This window comes from Vulpes vulpes, chromosome 1, assembly GCF_048418805.1.
Source record: "Vulpes vulpes isolate BD-2025 chromosome 1, VulVul3, whole genome shotgun sequence".
Classification (NCBI taxonomy): domain Eukaryota; kingdom Metazoa; phylum Chordata; class Mammalia; order Carnivora; family Canidae; genus Vulpes; species Vulpes vulpes.
The window spans coordinates 53,732,369-53,753,374 of NC_132780.1; the positions used below are offsets into that span (position 1 = coordinate 53,732,369).

Consider the following 21,006-nt stretch of genomic DNA (forward strand, 5'->3'; position numbering starts at 1 on the left):
CGCCTATGTTGAAAGGATACAATTTAACGATTTTTTACATATGTGTACATCTGTGAAACCATCACCGCATTCAAAAAAACCAAACATATCCAGCACCCTAAAAGTTCCCCTATGCCTCTTCGATATCCCTCGTCCTTGTGCCTCCCTACACAACCTCATTCTCCATTGCCTCCGTCTGCTCTATCAGTTCATTTGTATTTTCTATATACTTGACATAAACGTATTCCTTTACATCTGCCTTCTTTCACTAAGAATATTTGATACTCATCCGTTTTGTGTGCATATTAATAGTCATTATTTTGTATTGCTACATAGTATTCCATTGTGAGCATACACAACAATCTGCATATCTGTCAACCTGTTAATAGATGTTCTAGTTTTGTTTTTTTTTTTGAGCGTCACCTATAAAGGTGCTGTGGACACTCTGGTACAAGGTCTTTGTATGGATATATGCTTCAGGTGTCTGGGGTGAATGCGTGGGAGTGGAAGGGCTGGTTCACATCATAGGCACATATTTAACCTGTTAAGAAACTGCGAGCCTGCTTTCCAGTGCGGCTGTACATTTTCCATCCTTATCGGCAGGTGTGTAAGAATTCCACTTGCTCCACATCCTTGCCAGCCCTGGGTATGCTCAGTCTTTTTAACTGCTGGTGTTCTGATAACTGTGTGGTGCTATCATGCTGTGGATTTCTTCTGCATTTCCCTAGCATCAAAGCCCACGGTAACTCTTATTTCAAGCCATCATTCATCTCCCGCCTGGACTATTCTTGAACCTAACTGGTCACTCTGCCTTCAGTTTGATCTTCTGAAAAATTTATCTTCCTCATTTCTCCTTTCTCCAAATATTTCTTTTCAGCCTCCTTTGTGGGCTTTGCCTCTACTATGCCCCCTTCAATACTGCTGTTTGCTCTAGGGCTTTGCATCATCTCACTTGAGAGATGACTGCTTGGTTTTTCTCATCTCTGTTCAGCTACAACTATTAATGGCATAATAATGATTCCAAGCTGTCCATCTCCCCTATGGCTCCGCTGAAGCTCAGGTACACATAACTGATTGCCTGCCAATTACACAACTTCCCTAGGCTGCTAAAGAGAGTAAGAGTGCCTTTTATACAATATGTCCAAAATAAAGCTCAGCATCTCTAGAAAACCTATTCTCTTTTTATATCCAATAGCTTGGTAAAAGGCACTAAAACGTTGTTGTTATTTAAGGAAAAAAAAAGAAATTATTCTTGATACCCCTCCCTTTTAAAACACTTATCCTTCACATTGAATATATCACAAAGCTCCTTGATTGTAAAATGCTTAATATCTTTCAATTCTACTCCTTCCTCTCCATTCTCATGATTTCCTTCTCCTCACTCTTCACTTGGTTTACTACAAACTTCAGCAGCCCCTGAAATGGTCATAAATCTACCCTCCAAAGTTATCTAAGGGAACTTTACTAAAGCATAAATCTGATGGTGTCACAGCCTTGGCTAAAACTCTTAGTAGTTCCCTACAGCTTTCAGGATAAAGTTGAAACTCATTAGCTTTGTTCACAAGGCCTTTCATGAACTGGCTCTGTTACCTCTCTAGCCTCATCGGATAATTTTTTGCCAACATTCATCTATGTTAGCAATGGATTTACTTGCAGTTACTGGGGGCTAAGGGCAGGCTACCCCCAGGTGGGCCACTCTGACAAGATGAGTTTGAATTAAAAAATAATCACAACCATTTGCAACAACGTGGATGGAGCTAGAGAGGATTGTGCTAAGTGAAATGAGTCAGAGAAAGATGAATAGCGTATGATTTCACTTATACCTGGAATTCAAGAAACAAAATGAACATGGGGTGGGGGGCAGGGGCAGGGAAAGAGGCAAACCAAGAAACAGATTTTTAACTATAGAGAATAATCTGATGGTTCCTGGAGAGGAGGTGTGTGTAGGGGTATGGATGGGTTAAAAAGGTGATGGGGATTAAGGTGGGCACTTGCTGTAACGAACCCCAGGTCTTGTAGGTAAGTGATGAATCACTGAGTCCTACCCCTGAAACTAATACGCACTACCTGTTAAATAGTTAGGTTTAAATAAAAACTTGGGGGGAAAAACGGGCAATAAAAAGGCCAGTAGATTCAGGAAGAGCCCTTTAACCTCCCCCCACAAATGCCTAAGAATTTAGAGAGAAGACCTGCTCAAGGAAGAGCGTGATCACGATATGGTGAACCAGGGGTGGCACATGGGAGGAACCTGGCAAGGCCTGTGTGATCAAAGTCCCCTTTGTCCATTGTTTCTGAGTGACTCGACACAAACTTATTTACCATTTACTTTTTTTGTTGTTTTTATCTTCCTATAAATTGCATTCTTCCCTTTGAAGTCTCAGACTACTCCCCTCTTCTGAGTTCAAAACAACCTGGATACCTCATTTTGCCTGACTGATTTTGGAATTCTCGTGTGTGTGTGTGTGTGTGTGTGTGTGTGTGTGTGTGTCTATTCCCTGCATGTACAAAATTTGATTTTGTCCTGTTTTTCTAGTCCTATGTCAACTTGATTCTTAATCAGGCTAGAAGCTAGAAGGATGAAGAAAGGGATGGGAAATTTCTTGCTCCTGGACATTAACTAAAGCATTTCCCAAAATGTGTTCAGCAGACTTTTAGCCTTATAGGAATGGAAAGATTTTGGTGATTGTAGAAGTTTGGGAAATGTTGGGTCAAACAGGGTTAAATGTTTTTCTTAAGTACTACACAAATGCACGTGCGCCTCCCTTACAAGGTGATGTGTAACACAGCACTGTGACTCACGTAGCACTAACCAGTGTTGGTTCAAACCGAAGGGTTTCTCAAGGCCTCCATGTTCAAGGAGGAGCAAGTGGAAAATGGTGTACAATGATGTGTGATGTATGATGCTCTCTGAGGCCTCCCGGCTTTCACACAACTTTCACCTCCTTGTCTATCTAGTGAAGTCCTCACCTTCTGCTGATGCCTCAGGCCCTTCCCTGGGAGCTGACCTCTCTGAGTGACTTCAGCATCTCTCTCCTGATGTTCCCAACCTACCATACCTATCTTGATGCAGCCACTAGCTTTCTATCCTCTCACCGTTGATTGATTTACTTGTCTATCTCCCCCACTAGACTGCACGTTCCTTGAAGGCAAGGACCTGCCCCAGGCCTCACTCAGATGTGGCGCAGCGCTTAGTGGGTGCTTGCTAGCTGTGTTCAAGGCAGGAAGTGAAGGGTGGTGCAAAGTTAAACCGAAATTCTCATCAATTGTCACACCGGCATGGTCAAAAGTAATTAGGTTTAATTTTACAAACGGGAGTATCAAATTTCATTTGCAGATACTGGTAATCCTATCGTGCACAGAACTAGGGGAACTTCACTGAAATGACAGTAGCAGCACTAAGACCCAACAGACTTGGATTTCTGCCATGGTCATGAGATCTTATGTATATTCCCTGTAGACCACAGGTAAGCTTGAGCCCACGTTTGAGCCCACATTTCCCTTTCGCTAACACCAGAACAAACACCTGCTTATCTCGGCAAATGAAATAGTGTTTGTGAGTATATTTTTCGAGAGCTCCTGGACTATAAAAATGTTACATGATTATTTTTCAATTCCTTACCTGCACACGTACATGTTTGGCATTTTTAAAAAGCAAAGACCTGGCTGCTGCGCTCTTCTGCCCCCACAAATTCCACGGTGGGTCACACTAACGGCCACATCTTGGTAAAACAAGAAGGAAAGAAAAGCAAAGCACCCAACCTTTTCAGACCTGGTACAGGATTTAATTTTTACAAGTTGGAAGACAGTGTTATGCTTTCAAATTAAGCTCTCAGTTTCCAAAGAAATGACAGAGAACCATTTGGCTCTTCAATCAGTCATGTGTAAACCAAGTCACCTATAATCTAAGCCAAAGAAATGACTATCTGCATTTTTCACAGAATTTGTGAGTACCTAAAATTACAGACGGTCCTCCACATGATTAGGGACACAGGAGTGCTGGATAGCATGATCAAGGCTCACAGTCCATTATTATGATAGAAACTCACCTTGTTTCTGAATTCTTGACAGGGTGAAGGATTTCCATTTCCCGTCATTATGGTTTTGATTGCTGACCACGGAAGCCATTCCTGAGCCCAGATCATAGCTGACTTTTACATGCCCATCAGTCAGCTCTACACTCATGAAATCTTTCTATCAATAGAGTAAAAATACACCAGTGATTCAGTACACAGAGAAATAGTGTATTTCTCTGTGTATTTACTTTTTTTGTGAGTGGGGGTTTATAACAGGGCCTATGGCTAAGTCACTGCGTGTGTTGATGTGTAAGTGACATCCACTTGGGAAATCGAACTGGTGTTACCACTTTGCGAATGTTTGTGGGTGTGATGTTATGGTACAAGTAGTCACAACCAAATTACTAGGACATCTCCTTGGACAGGAGAATAAAGGAGATTCCTTTGAAAGGATATTAATCCAACTAAAAGGTAGTTCCCTGGAAGAATTTACTGAGACATATTAACCTGGAAGAAACAATGAGGACATTTAGAGCCACTTTTCAACTTAGATCTTTAGAAGAAGACTAGGGACTAGTTTTGCTGCCACATGATTCCATCCTGGAGGAATCTTTACTGGATGCTTCTCTTAAGGGATTATATGGGGAGTGTATTGATAATAAATAATAATAAAATTGCATCTGTAATTGAATTTATCAATGAAAATATGTAAGTACTATCTGCATCATTTACTTCTGGCTATCACACTGCCATCCCAGAATCTTTTGAATAATAATTGATAATCTAACAATAACTGATAATTGTATTGGAATCCTATGGAAAAGAGGCAAACAAACTTTTAATCATGGAAGATCAGCGGGCACGTCTTTACCAGGTCTCGTGTAGCAAGGTACATCAGGAGAGCACTTGAAGAAAATGTCCTGAACTTGAACATGACCGTTGAGATGTTGGGGTACCAGCGAATGGGGCGGCTGACCAGGGCGTACCCTTCTCCGTCAAACTGAATAGTCCCTTCACTATCTTCTACCTGAGGACTGAAGAGAGACATTTCACAGGAATTAATGTCTGTTTTGTCCATCAGCATTCAGTACAGCAAATTATCTTCTGAGACTAGATGGTGAGCCATTATAGGACAGGAACCATCCCAAATAGATCTTTCATCCTTCCATTTTTCTCTATCTTTAGTGCCAAGTAGCAATCACTCATTAATTGGACTTTATTTGGAGTTCAATAACTGTCACTGATATTTTAAATGCTTTATGTTCTACTAAAATACTTGGTAGATTAAGTATGTCTTAGTGGTGTGAACAGGTGGGTTTTTTTTGGGGGGGGTTTGAATGGACTGAGATGAGAATGCGTTATTACATGTCTCACATAGCATAATAAGAGGGGCGTGGGTGCAATGAGTGAAGGTGGTCAAAAGATACAAATTTAGAGTTATAAGGAAAAAAAGCCATAAGGAGAAAAAAGGGCCCTACTATGTGAATGCTTGCTGTCCAATAGATTTTTCTGGGACAAATTAAATTAAGATGTCAAAGGATGGCTCTATCTATTTCGGTGGTTATCTGTGTTCTTCAAGTAGATTGCAAGCTCTGTGAGGCCAACCAGAGATTACGGGCCAGGCTCTATGCCAGGCCCAAACACAGCACCTAGCACAGTACATGGCTCATAGTAGAATACAGTATATGTAGAGTGAAGGAGATTTTAGTATAGAAAATTTTTCCACAGAGACCATATGGTCAATCAATGTTGGTTGAATAATTAAGAAATATCAAAGATAAATCTTGTTTACAAGATTATAACATTTAAAAGCATTTCTTTTTCAAATGAGGTTATCTATCATCTATCAATCAATTTATCTAATGATGTTGTTACAGAGTAAGTCTCAAGTTGTGGAGGCTTTTTAAAACTCTAAATATCTGCATATTAGCATATATTTAAATTGCTGAAATTGGAGTGTTGCATTAACTTGAGGGTAGAAAGGAGATATGGAGAAATACTACAGTAATATCATTGTAGAATAATAAGAGCCTAGAATATTATTTGCATGAAATCTTGGCTAAGTGAGGAAAGTAACAGCCTACAAACATTAACAAGTTCTTGAAGGAAGAACTGTTCCACGTTTTAGACAAGTTGGCCTTTTTTCTGACCCTGGACCAGAGAGAGATAAAACTGAAGACAAAAAGAAGAGAAGAGTCTTATTCTGTGTCTAGCATAGTCAGATCTTTGTAATTATAAGTTATATCTAATTTGGAATAAGATCAGATGATGTCATAATTTTTTTTTTTCTAATGTAGACTTAAAAGATGCTTTTCAATGTTCCTGCAAAGTGCTAACTGAAAGTCTGAGGAACTAAGTCAGACTATTAGCTGTATAACTGATAGTGAATAAATTGGCTATGACTTGGCCTTTCTTCATCATTACGACAAATCCATTAATTTCTGGATCACCGCCTTAGAGATAAGAGAATGTTGTGTAGAGTCTACCAAGAAGAAGTCCTTTCAAGTTCTCAAATACTAGGATTTGCATTATATGCTGTCACAGTATTATGGACAAACCCGGAAAGGCTTGTGGGAATTGCTGTTAACAGTTTCCTGGATGCTCTGACCCAATACATCTTGTTACTTGTGACCCCATGACCCAATGTTACTTATAATTTAAACAAACAAACACAAAAATCTCACTACACAAAATAAGTATTGGAATAAAAAAAGATATCACTTTTTTTTTTTAATGAGAACTCTGGGGTATTTATACCTGATGTTTTTTATGTTCTTAATCTATCAATTCTTTCAACATGAATAAAAGAAATAGCAGAGTAGACGTCAGGTATCCTGGAGTCTGATGTGAAATCTCACTGAAGCCCTGCTGCAAGTCAACTAACCCTTCGGGTGTCACCTTGAGATGAAAGGGTTTAGCTCAGTGAATGATTTCTAAGCCCTGTTCCTACTCCAGCCCTTTAGAAGGTTCTCCCATTCAAGCAAAAGGCAAATCTGCAGGGAAGGGTTTTGTGCTGAGAACAGTGAAACACACAGATGTAGATCAACCTACTTCCCTTAACTCATCGGCCGAACCCTGGTAAGTCCGACTTTAAACTGGTGACTTTGAGATTGGGGAAAAATGAATCCTTCCAGGGATACTCTATAATATTTCAACATCTAACAGTATACCAGAGTGTTCTCATTCATGTCTGAGTACCTTTACCAGGAATAGAAACTATTTTTTAAAAATAATTAACATTTGCTAAGCTTCTTAACTTGCTTTTTGTTTCTCTTTTGAATCTTGATGTCTGGTCAAGTTCTTCAGGATTCATTATGTGATCTGGAATAGCCACACTCGTCCACAAGTAACTTGTTCATTACAGAACTAGATGGATATTGGGGTTTACTTAGTACATTAACACTTCATCATTGTGTCTGTGTTGAGCTGAATACATTAAACTTCAGCAGTGTTTCTATTTTAGTTTTAATGTGATTTTTAGAAATTTAAGAAATTTAAGAAAAATAAGATACGCTTCTTTTCTGATAGCCTCGGCAGTAACTCTTTCTAAAGAATAACAACAATTATATCCTTTCTGCTGACTTCTGAATAAATGCACATTTCTAAAATGGACATTCTAGGATCTACAGCACATCCTTGGTCTATGTCTCACCACCTCATCTTTTACATCTCTTTATAAGATATTTTATAAACTTTTATAAAAGTTACATGCAACTTTATAAACAGAGCACTCACAAAAACAATAACAATCTTGATTGAAATATTAGCATAATTCAAAAAGGTATGCTATAGAATTTAAATAAGATTTTTTTCCCCCAGTAAATATAGAACTTTTACCTTAAAAGGGATAGGTGAAGGGAACTTGGTAGCAAGGAGCTTAAGGAAGGGGTGGCAGTGCTGAGTGACAGATGTGGTAAAAATGCACAGTGACTGTGGGAGAGCTGAGCAGTGAGCACTCGGATGCTTGGCCCAACGCAGGGCAAGCTCGCTGGCGGAGAGGCACCACGTGCAGACTGCGTTGTGAATCCAGGGGCCTCGAGCTTCATTCACTCAGCGATGCTGGTGGACTTTACACTCAGCTGCCTCTACTTAGTGGAGCAAGACCTTTATGCATTGAGAAGAACCGTGTAGGGATCTAAGTGACTTCCGCACCTTAACCACGTCGTTCTCCCCTTTGCCTCAGCGAATTCACACGTGTGAAGCAGGGCAGACTTTTTTGTCCCTTCCTAAAGACGCTTTGGCTTTCCAGCTTTCCTACCTTTGCTCTCACAGGTCCCTGAGACTAGAAAGCGCTTCACCTTCCACCTGCCAGCTCCTCCTCTGGAGTCTCACCCCATAGCAAGGCCGCCCTCAAGTGTCCCCTCCACCATGAAGCAGCTCTCACCCTATGTGAATAATCAGAGCACACTCCGAGTGTGTCTTTAAAGGGATTTCTTATTCTCCCTCACATTTTGACTATTTCAGGGTTTGTCTTTTCCTCCCTTCCTGCCTGTAAGTTGCTTGATGGCCAGCACTGGACTGCATACATCTCAGTATCAGGAAGTTCTGAGTGTGACTCTCTAACACCAGAAAAGCATCCTACAAATGTGTGTGTATGTGTTTGTATCTACACACCCACACGCACTATTGTAACCATATTAATTCATATAATACTTTATATACTAACGTGCAAGATCTTTGCAGGATTTATAATTAGCCTGTTGTAGTCTTAACACATTATAGGCACTGCTGCATGGATATTTAAATCTTGAGGTGTTTTGTTGATGACAGGCTTTTGAAAATCCTTTTTATAAATTTATCATATAGATATTGAGCGAAAAGTTGGTGTTAATCCATGAGTAGAAGAATTTTAATGTGAACCTCCTTGTTCCTGTTGTATTGAGAACATTTTACAGAAAATATTCCATATTAGATTTTGTTGAAGATTATTCACCAAACCATGCTAAACTATGAATGGGTTGGTCTTCTATTTTATTTTATTTTTTTAATTTAATTTTTTTTGGGGTTGGTCTTTTAAACGGTCCTCAATGCTGCACTGACAGGTCCATGATGACAGAAATGAATAAAGAGCTGGAGGTGACAACCGGAAGTCAAGTGCACTCTGCTACACTGATGGGGAATTTGGGTCCTGGCAATGTGCATGTGGCTCCTTAACCTGGAAATAAAAAATATGAACCACTTAGCACCTAATGATTTGGAGTTGTTATGTGTGTATATTAAGCTTCCATGTATTTAATTTAAATTTTTATAGTTTTAATAGGCTCAGTTAATTAGTTGAACTCAAGTTTCATATGCTGAGAAATCCTGCACTTCTAGCTAATTGTTTTATGTCCTCTATTCAGGTTTCTAGAAGCATATTGATTCTTTATCTATGCTCTGTCTGCTTGTTAGCTATTTCTAGAGTCCCACACTCTAAGCTCTATACAGTAATTGATGATGTGTATTACGGCACTTTCTCCTGGTCTATCACAGTCCCTTCTTACCCTTCTCCACGTAAGCAGAATCTTCAAGTCCAGTGTGTTTCCACTTGAAACACATGCGGTACCCTATGTGTCATTTGGAAAATCCTGTCAGAGATAAAACCTGCACTAGGGTTCTATATTTTGTTACAAACAGGTGGATTGAGTCTGGGCTCTGTGACACATGAAACTTAATCAACTCAGGGAGAACTCTCTTTAAGAAAACAAGAAATTAGGTTGACAGCAGAGTCACAGACATGAAAAACCTCCTGGTTCTGGACATGAAGGAGAGTGAGAGTGGGGAGAGAGAGCAATCTCACCTGGTTGAGGAGAAATACCTTTCCCTGCAGATTTTACCAAAATGTGTAAAGTGCCGCCAGGGCACCTCCTGGAGAGGTGCCTGTACAGATGGGTGAAAGGGTCTGACCTTTTATCAGCTTCATGGTAAATCACCTCCAGACGTAACCCCGTCCAACCAGCTCCATCTCATCCACATGATAATTGAATATTGTGCAAAAAAAAAAAAAAAAAAAAAAAAAAAGAAAGGTTTTTGTAACGCACAGGCCAGACCTTCGGGGAGTCCTCATCTCAGCTCACCTGACAGTACATCCTTTGCAGTCACCTTCTTTTTCTCGGAAATTCCACAACCCTATAGGTTTGCTGTCAAAGTATGTTTCTCCCATACACCCTGTGAATGTAATCACACGTACAGCATCGGCCTTCTGCAGAGAGAGGCATGGTATTTGTTAGAATTTGGAATTTCACAAGAAGTCTCAGCATACCCATGAGAGTTATTACCAGTAAAGTCTGGAGTAGTTATTATCCACTCTGATATTCTTGGTTTGCACATATACATCTTTTCACCATATCACATCCTTGCAGAGATCCTGGTTATTTTGTGCTACACTAGTTTATCACCATGAATAAAGAAGCCCTTCCTAATATCTGACTTTAGGTGAGTTGCTTATCCACTTTGAGATTCTATCTTCTTGTCTCTAGGTTGGGATTATTAGGATGAAATTGGGCAATTTATTTATGGTACCACATTCAGTGCCTGGCACAGAGGGGTACTGGGTTCATGTTAGTGCTCGTACACCACTAAGGAGACATCTCTCCAAAGCTCTTGAGAAGGGGCACACACTGTCCATAGAGAGGGGGACCCCTCACACATAGATTGCTTAATGATAGTGCTGTCTCCACTTTTTCATTTCCTTCTAGACCCAAGCAGGTTTCCAACATAGGAGACTGAAGGGAAGCAGCGAATTTGTACAAGAAGGGACCGTAGCATGATTGTCTGCTGGTGAACGCTGCACAGAGCCTATTGGGGCTCGATAAATATTTGTTGAATGGCAAACCCATGTTGTTTTCACGGGGAAAGGTCTTAAGCTTGATAGAGAACAGCGTCATGGAGGAGGGGAATGAGCTGAGAGACTTGCTGTAATTTAAACAACCATTTATTTTGGTTTTTGGCAGTGCCACATGACAGACAGCTTCTATATCCTGGTGCCCAGAACTTTGGAAATGCTATGCCAAAGGCTCACCCAATTATCTGAGTGATCTAGGGCTAAAAGTGACTTGATAGGTTTGGATTCTAGAACAAATGTAAGAAGAGGATCCCTGAGTGGCTAAACGTTTGTAGTTAGAGATTTCGGTCAGACTCCGGCGAACCTCTTTGTGTTGCCGTGGGGGGGCGGCCCGTGGCCACGTGGAGGGACCGCTTCTCGCAGCTACTCACGTCCACACCAGAAAGGCCCCTGGAATTCTCCATTACTACTTGGAGTCTCTTTTAATTTTCCGGCAGTTGATTACCCTACTTGTGAATTCTAACAGCCTTTTGCTTTTCCTTCTTGCGTCCTACAAGCTAGACTTGGGGTATTTTTCCTACCTCTTCGCATTTTCATGAGCATGTTGATTTAGTTACTTGTTTTCAGCTTTTAGTTCATATTCTGATAGAGCAGGAGCCTTAGAAACTCTTGGCCAAACTGATTAAGATTTTCTGTAGATTCCAGTCATTTGCTTTCTTTCACCCTGAGTCAGGCAGAAGAAAGTTTCTTTATGCTTGGTGACATCTGAGTAATAATGAGAATTATTTAAGATGCGATTTAACATGTGACTACCACGTCTTAGGCATTTGTTGTAAATTTTATGCGCCTAATCGCTCACTGTTCATGGTAGCGGTGAAATGGGCTGATGAAGAATGGGGGCTTTTGTGCCTGTTAACCTGGTTCCAATTCCAGCTCTGCCACTACCTGCTGTGAGACCTTGGCCAAGTAATTTAACCCTTCTCTGTCTCAGATTCCTTAACTATAAAATGAGGAGGATATTATCTCCTTTTGGGGTTGTAAACTGATACATGTAAATTACTTAGATTATTACTTAGCATATCAGAGGGGGCTATACTATGTTATAAAAGTTTATTATTGTATCCTTCACCATGCAAACAAGGTAGATTTTTAAAAAAGTTTTAAAATATTTTATTTATTTATTTGAGAGAAAGAGGGATAGAGAGTCCACCAGAAGGGGAAGGGGCAGAGGGACAAACAGACTCCCTGCTGACACAGAGCCTGCTGCTATGGGGCTCCATCTCAGGACCCTGAGATGGGGATCTGAGCTGATATCAAGAGTCGATGCTCAAGATGCTCAACCAACTGAGCCACCCAGGTGCCCCAAGCAAGGCTGACATTTTATCTCCCTTTTTCAGTTGAGAAAACTGAAGCCCAAGTGGCTAAGTGACTTGCCTAAGGTCATGTTTTAGTAAGTGAAGAGAACAGGGAATCTAACTTGAATTTGGTTTCAAAATTCAAGGTTTTTATACTACTCTGTGCTACCCCTATATTTATCTTCCTAGGGAGGAGAGAAGGTTGGCAATATGACTATATATTACTAGGTACCATGTACATTTATGTGCGGTTCTAAGAAATGAGGATGGTTTTAGTGTGTAGTTTTAGAATCAATTCCAATACTTTAGAGTCACATCTCATACACAAAGCAAATCAAACAACCTCACTCATAAATTTGGGGTCACCCTGGCTTTTCACTTTTTCTGACTAATCTCATCCCAGGATGATTCTGACAAGCCCAGGATTATCCATCGTATTTGGCTGCACTCTCGTATCTCACCTACAGGTCGTTTTCCAACACCTAATTTCATTTAATCAACATGAGCTTCTTTAAAATGCAGGCACTTTGCAATTTGAAATGCACAAGGACCTGTCATGAAGCAATTATGAATATTAAGTGCATTGCTCTAGAAGAATGAGGAGAAGAGCAACTTGAAAACTTTAAAAATCAGACCATGATTTGAAAGCTTATGGCTCCTGTGATATTTCCCCAGGTATTCATAAATCTTTTAATTAGATGTGAGTTTGAACTTTATAGCACTTCATATCAATAAATCATAAACTGATTCAGAAAATGGGGTATATTTAAAAAACACTTTGCTCTCGAGGCAACTAAAACAAGACTATAAAAAAAAATCGGTGCCACAGATAAGGGCAAAACAACTGTTTAAGTAAACACACACGGGCTTAAAAACATGGTGTTTCCAGATTGGATATTCAAAGGAGGAAAAATTCCTACTCAAAATAAATTTATGTTTTCATGAACAAATTAAGTAAAACATCATCGAGTTTTTGCAGAGCTTTATCATGCCTTCCTCCAGAGCAATCATGTCAGGAGTTATATATGGAGATGGAACGAACAGCATGGGAAAGAACATGCTACCTTTAGTTTCCCAGTCAGGCCACCGACGAACAGCATTGCGTTTGCATCCACATCAAGAATAGTATAACCTGGAGGAGATGCTGCATGGTAGGTACTGGGCATGATGCTTGCTTTGGGTCCATCCAGAGCTCTCACGGAAATAGTCCCATTCCTCCCAGTCCTTGAGGGAGGGGTACATATTGAGGTGAAGTGAAAGAAAATACAGAACATAAAATATGTAGCGCCTTGACAGGAACTTACATTTTAAAAGGTATGCCATGGAGGGACTTGTTTTGGAATATTTAAGGGATAACTGGGTGCTGAGCTTCGAAAGACCCAGATTCATTAAGCTGTAAATCAAGACCAAGTGTCTGATCTTTGCTGGACGTTGGCTGTCAGATTCGACCAGGACTGGTGAGCAATGTACCCTGATGGCCACGTGAGGGCTGATGCAAAAGGACACGGCTGCAATCAGCGGACGGAACTGCCACTGTGTAAGTGGAAAGCCTGCTTCCCGTTGCCTTATGAAACCATTTATTGTTGACCAGCCCCTACTATTTAAACAAGTGGATACTACATTTAGCATTTTGTCTAACTTAATTCAGCAAGTGAACCCAAATGAACCACCCTCCCGCACTATAAGCTGCATCATTTCTCCTAAAATCCCTTATTATATCTTGGATCCAAATTTGCTCATGTAGTCTTCCTGGAATCATGCACTTTTATTGTTTGGCGTGCCATCGTAACGTACATAGCATGATGTCTCGTCTTCAGAGCTGTGTATGCAAAGCGTATGGAAGACCTTTGCTTTTAAATCCAATGAATGGAATTTTGGAAGCTATTATTATTTCATTTCATTTTCTTAAGTGACTGATGTATATGAACTATTAAATATGAAAAGCTGGTCTCTCTTCTGAGACAAGCGGTCATAACAAAACTTGTGTGTCTCCGTCTATCCCCACTGCCTCCTTCAGGTAGGTAAGCTTTCTCTCTCTGATGACGCAGTATTAACTGAGGCCCATGGAGATGACCGAATGGATTTATCACATAAGGTACTTCCCCATCTTACTGGAAGCATCTCTTCTAATAGAAGAACTGAGTTTTGTGAATATAAATGTTCTTAAGGTCATGAAAGTACTTAGTCCCTCCCCCACTTGCATATATGCAAGCAGTGGGCTGCTGCTCTTTCTCTCTGTATACACACCCACACTCACACCCACACTCACACACTCACCTTCCTTTGCTGAAGATCTTAAAAAAGAATTAAAAGTATTGCTTCTCATTAAGTTTTCTTTTAAGCTTTTATTATGGAAAAATGTAAGCATCTACAAACACAGAGTGAAACTCTATGTACCCATCATCTGTATCCAACAATTGTTGTACCCATCTCTAGACCAGGCCCTTACCTATAGCTCTCAACCGTTACCTGCTTGGGGTTTCATGGGCATTAAGAATTAGGAATAGGAGAAGAGGAAATGAGGGGAAAGGACTGAGGACAGGAATGGGTTTTCTACGTTATCTATAGATGGCTAGAATTTAATTGAATGAAGGCTTCAGGGAGAATGAATCAATGTCCTGTTACTCACTATTTTAAGTAGCGTGGAGGTGACACGTTATACATTTGTACCAGCATTTAGCTACTGCACCTGCCTGTGGGCCGAGTTGGCAGGTAGACCAGAAGAGCTAAGCACGCTGAAGACAGGCACCAGTGGCAGCCCTCGCCCCCTGGCTTGTACGGAATTAGGGCCAATCTCAGTCTCCCTTCTTCGGGGGAGATTGTGTGACTAAAAGTGTGATAGCATGCTGATGAGACAACCAGATGAACTGTCCAAAATGTACTGACGCTGGTCAATACGTGGAAGGCGTATTGGTTCCAAACAGGTGCTACAGAGACACTCATGCACACACATTTGCACATGTACATATAATATATAAACTATATCTATGCATATATAGTTATCTCCTTGACATGGAAAGAGGAGTGTTCTTATACACTGGGAAACTACTTCCAAATTCTGTCATTTAATTGTTTTAATCTTCATTGAGTTAGTTACCTTGATGCCTCAATACGGTACCAGTAAGAATCATCAATGGTCAAATCTGGATACTCTACACGTCCAACTCCAGATCCAACATCCCAGAGAAAGCTTACTTTGCCTTTACGCATTTCTATAGCCAGAAAGTCAATCTGGGTCAGAGAGACACAAATACAGTAGATATCAGACACCAGCTCTCCTGAGGAGGCCAACAGAGTTCTTTTCAAAAGGTGAAATAATTAGAAGTCTCACAATAAAAATTCTCAAATGATGTGATCTATTGTTATGTATGATTAAATCACTATTTATTATTGTATCTTTAAGGCAACTCAAGTGTCCATACTGCTGAGGCATATGTGTTAATTTAGCCAATTCTACTTTTGAAACAAAAGTCCATTGTCATTCTGGTTTTGTGGAAGAGACAAAAGAAAATATTTTGGATGCAGAATTCACTATTGTTTTCACCAAAGACACTTGACATTTTTAAGGGGCCAGCTGTGATTTTTTTTTTTAACCCAAGGTGACCTAAAACTTCTCACCTGAATGACAAGTCTTGACTTAAGCAATGACTAACGTGTTGAAAACCGTTCATTTTGGAAGAGTCAAATGTTCAAATAAGAGGAATGAAAACTTTTGGGGTTAAGTTTTTGAAGATACAACTTCTGTATTTTTGGTTAGTGTCATAAATTTAACACGAGTCAAAAGAGTTTCCGTTGGTAGGAAAGAAGTACACAATTTGTCATTTTCATTTAACATGAGAGTTCATTGTAATTTCTTAGTTGAGACTTTTTAAAAAAAGCTTTATTCCTCTTAATCCTCCTTAAGTAGCCAGATGTGAAAACCTAATTCTAAATAAATGTTGATCTACTCACAAATTAAAGCAGATGTGCCTAAACACTGTAAAGAATTTTCTTCATTTCACTTTCCTTCTACTTTAATTTGACACTCCAGAACTCTGTGATGCAAGATTCGGAGGTTTTCAAGTCTGAAAGGCTACATCGCACAATTTGGGACCATGTTATTAGATTCTGTACATTTTCCTCGCTATGAGGATTAACCTCTGCATATTCACATATCCAGGAGACCGAAGAAGCTGAACATCAAACTTACAAATTTGGCACTTCCAAGATAAAAAAGGAGGTTGTCAGCAACAGCTGTCTTTACGTTGACAATGATATTATTGTAGCTTCCTTTCTTTATTTCCGGCTTGTATGTTCGAATGCAGTCACCTCCAGAAGACACAGATACTTTGATCTTCAAGGAAAACAAGGTACAAAGAACCAAGACTAAATCTCTCGGAAAGTTTGAAGTACCTTCCAAACAACCACAAAACCATCATCATCTCTTCTTTGAAGTTAGTTTTCTATCATCAAATAGAATCATTAAATGCCCATATGCAGACGCCATTATACTCATTAATGAGGGCACGGGAGAGCAGTTCCCCACCAGGATTTCGACAACGAGCTGTTCACAGCCTTGCATCCTGTTAGTTTGCTATTTTTCGAAGCATGCAACTAACAAATTCTTACCTTCATACCTTTCTGCTTGATGAATGTGGGGACGTTTCCAAAAGGTGATTTCATATGAAGCTGACGATAATGATCTTCATCAAGGTAGTTTAATGAAATTTCGCAATTCAAATTTCAATGATTTTGGTGTCACTTAAAGTAGGACACCATTTTTCTTTCGGTTTTCAAGAGGAAATTACCTACCCTCTCATGTTCTTACAGTTGGATGAGGCCAAATAGATTTTGTTCTAGATGTTCTAACAATACGAAGAATCTTAATCATGCCACTCAGGACATACATTTGAGAATAAATTATACCTTTTTTATTAGGTTGCCAGGAAATGAAATGGAAATAATTTTCAATGGCTGTCCCTACTAATGTATTTAACAGCTCCTTTTTCTTTTGACTAGTACTTTAAAAATTACCATGAATTGCTAAGAAAGGAATTCCTATGTGAATAGGACTGAAACTCTTCGTATCGATGCTTACTTAGATTTAGGGAGCCTTTCTCCAACCACAAATAACACGACTTGATTAGGTGATTTAATTTCCTTTGGTTCAGCTGTACTATCAAAGGGGCTTTCTCAGGATGGCAGTTGTGCGGGCTCAGGATGAAGCTCTGCTTTCCTGGTGAGAGTGCTCAGAGGAGGAAGCAGAGGCTGGGAAAGACTCAAGACCTTTCTGTGCCACTGATTTAAAAATTCAGATTCTGGAAGCCTCTAGGTTCTCGCTAGCAGTGAATTTTCTCAGTCTTCCTAGCACTTTGTGCTACTCAAATAGTTTTTTTTAATTAATTTTTTTTTCAAATAGTTTTTGCACTTGGAAGAAAACCAAGTAGCTTTATGGCTGCCCCCGTGGCCATGAAAGGGTAGTGCTCACTCCAAACATGACAGTGTGGGGCACCAAGCCTGTCTCCAAATCACAGCGACACAGGAAACATCGCAAAAAGGCTCATTTGGAAAGGGGTACAGGCAGCCCCAGGACTCCTCCCCAACAGTGACACAGACTACACTGAAGAGGAACTGGATGAAAAACTATTTTTTTCCATTTTAAATTCAATTAATTACCATATCGTGCATTAATAGTTTCAGAGGCAGTGTCCGGTGACTCATCAGTCGTTTGTAACACCCAGTGCTCATCACATGCCCTCCTTCATGCCCGTCACCCAGTGACCCCATCCCCCCACCCACGTCCCTCCCAATGACCCTCAGGTGGTTCCCCAGAGTTAAGAGTCTCTTATGGTTTGTGTCCCTCTCTGATTTCATCTTGTTTTATTTTTCCCTCCTTTCCCCTATGATCTTCTGTTTTGAGAAACTGGTTCAGTTTTACAAAGAAAGCTAAGTAGGGGCTTTTGGTTCTGATGAGTATGTAAATCCGTGTGTGTTTGAGAGCTTCTGGGGATACAGCAGACCTGTTGCATTTCCTATGGACTCTGCAGACATCGTGTGTTTGTATAGAATTGTTTCATCCCCTCAACTGCTAGCCAAATTGCATATTCTGCAGAAGAATTACGTGCTGGAAAGAAACAGGGGCTCAGCATAAGGGAGCCTTGGGTGGTGGCCCAGGGCTAGAAAAACCTGAGTCTACTGCTTAGAGTGTTTTCCTTGTCCTCGCCTTCCTCCTGAGGTTGGGGCCCAGGCTGCAACTCTGAAAGAAAGGCTCCCGAAATCGAAGTATGAGTGTTTGCTGTGTTCTGGGGGAGACACTCTTCCTGGTAAGTGTGGTTCTCCATCAAGAAGATAGTCTTTGCTCCACATATGATGGGATTTCCTTCTACATAAGGTGCTGCGAGTAGGCAAATCAAGAGGAGGTGCGGAAACACAGAACTAGGAGACGTGCAACTTTTACCTGGGATGTTAATACTACAGAGCAGATGTACAGTGAAGATTGGCACAGGGTGTTACATGATGGAGTAGCAGCTATACAAAGGTCATCCAAGGGCTTAGAGATAAAAGGGATAAAGCAAAGCAACGGAAAGATAATACGGTGGAGGGCAGGTTGGGGAAAGACAGCCTTCAGATGTTTTTAATGTTCAGGAAAAGGTGAGTTTTTAGGAATTTGCAGCATGTGACCTGAAACCGTCATCAGAGTAGACCCAGGCACTGAGCAGGTTCAGTATCCGAGGCAGGGTGTAAGTGTCACTGACATCATAGGAGGATCAAAAAGAAGGTAAGGTCTGACTGTCATTCATGAGTGGAGCTGGGCAGCAGATTGAGCTACAGGAATTCATACCCAAATTCCTCATGGGGCTGGGTTAGTAATCAAAAGGAACTCTGTGTGTGTGTGTGTGTGTGTGTGTGTGTGTGTGTTTGTGGTTTGTTTTGTCTTTTTTTCACACATGCATTATAGGCTTGGCCATCAAGCCATATTATGGCTAATTTAACCACAATTAACTTATTTTTGTTTAAAGAACACACTCCTTGGTGGCTGTTTAGAGAAGAAATGACTGGATGTGGGTGAAAGGTGGGTGCAATGTTTGGTCACAGGATTGGTTTCTGTCCTTGCCTGGTAGAAATGATGAGACCCACATGATGGTGTGCTGAGAAGGGGATTACCAAAGTGTAGATGACAGAGTGCCAGTCCTGAAGCCTCACTGAATTAAAAAAAACCCTATCCGAGAATTGCAAGTCTTCGTGAGTAGCCATTTTAAAATGAAGGGTATTTAATGTTTCTAGGAGTTACAATTAATCTACTTTATGGCATCCTTTACATATCTAAAAAATATGGTTCTCTGAACAAAATGACATTGTTATGCCCCAAATGCCAGCAATTGATCTTATAAAGTAGCCTATTGCTCAACTCTTACACATTTATATGAAAAACCCTCTGGATTTTCTGTTTTCTGGCTTATGGTTTTGAATATACCCTCAGTACTTGAAAAATAGCCCAAACTGATGGTCACCAGTCCATAGCTACTAATCTCTCTCTTTTTAAAAAATACCTTGCATTTTGATTTCCAGTTATAGAGACTTTTTTTCATCAAACTTAAAGCAGGGAAATAAAAATACAGTATTTATAAATTTCTCCAGAAGAAGTTGCTAGAACACATCCCTGTCATAAGAAGGGAGTAATTTCTGAAACACAAACATCTCTTAGACTGTTTGGCTCTATCAGTTTTTGTTATTTCTAATTTGAGCCCTTCACAAGACTTCTAAAGAAAAATCACTAAGCATTAGGTATGTCTAAGGCATTTCTCACACAACATTACCAATGAATCATTATGGACTCAATTAAACATTATTGAGGATCACATTATTATATCTATTGAATTCCTACTGCATTTCTTTCACCCAGTAACTAGGTCATTTGTTTAAAAAGAGTATCAGCTGCTCAATTTCAGAGTCAACAAACTTGAAGAAAGCTACTTTAAAATAAATGTCTTTAATTTCTTGGTCATATTGAATATGTGTCAGGGCTACATCCAGACACTCATGGCAAGTTACAAATGTATTTATAAATTAGGCAAATGTCATCTTAAATTAGTACAAAACTCACTTGAAAAAAAAAAAACTTGGCTAGTTCACATAATTCTAACATCTAAACATCTAATAAAAAATAAGACACTTTGTTGTAACTTCCATTTCCAAAAATGATTGAAAATTTCCCTGAAGGGCATAGACAATGGTCACTTTTTGTAGCATTTCTTTATACCTTTTTTTCATTTTATATTTTGAGACAGGTTTTATATACTTAACACACCAGAATTTTTTTCTTTTTCTGGGGGCAGGACAAGAGGTAGGTAGGAGTCAACAATCACAACTGATGAATATATGGCATATTTTTAGACTTCTTCACAAGAAATCATAAAAATGGCCGGATTTCCTCACATGATGACCAAGAAAATATGGCTAAGTGTGTGACTCACAGGAGAATATTTACCATTATTGTCTTTTTAAATCAACATTGCAAAATACAGGAGAGGTACCTCAAACTCTCCCTTTCTCTTGCTACTGCCACCTGACTCTTCTTAAAGTTGACTCCTTCCTAGTTTCCTCTCATTAACACCCCAAATGACTTCCAAATTCATATTCAAAAAGCACAGCTCTGATAATATTACATTCCATGTTCAAGAGCTTTCAGTTTCTCACCAATAAGATTCATCTCAGGTACAATCCTGGATAAACAAAATTGTGTACTTTACCATCCAAGGCCTAACAAGAGCTGGCCTGCATGATGTTTCCAGTCTCATGTTCCCTCGACCAATAATTCTGGCAAACTAAACCACTTTTTCCTGAAAAGAGCCTGAAACCTCCTTTCATTCCTCCTTTCTCCATTCTCAGAACGCTCTCTCCGCCCTCTGCCTAAGCC

The 21,006-nt window shown here is 39.9% G+C and overlaps 1 protein-coding gene across 2 annotated transcripts in view; it reads right to left on the minus strand.

Annotated features, from left to right (window-relative positions):
- The window catches only part of LAMA2 (laminin subunit alpha 2), a 580,166-nt gene that overhangs the window by 51,765 nt on the left and 507,395 nt on the right, over positions 1-21,006 (minus strand). For both annotated transcript variants that reach the window (XR_012002712.1, XM_072764558.1), the window contains 6 exons: positions 16,300-16,443; positions 15,208-15,341; positions 13,175-13,334; positions 10,049-10,173; positions 4,864-5,026; positions 4,026-4,170 (listed from right to left, as the gene is read on the minus strand). Coding sequence is in view for 1 of the 2 variants with exons in the window: in XM_072764558.1 (XP_072620659.1) it covers positions 4,026-4,170; positions 4,864-5,026; positions 10,049-10,173; positions 13,175-13,334; positions 15,208-15,341; positions 16,300-16,443 (871 nt within the window). In the remaining variant the exon portion in view is untranslated. The remainder of the gene's footprint in view (positions 1-4,025; positions 4,171-4,863; positions 5,027-10,048; positions 10,174-13,174; positions 13,335-15,207; positions 15,342-16,299; positions 16,444-21,006) is intronic.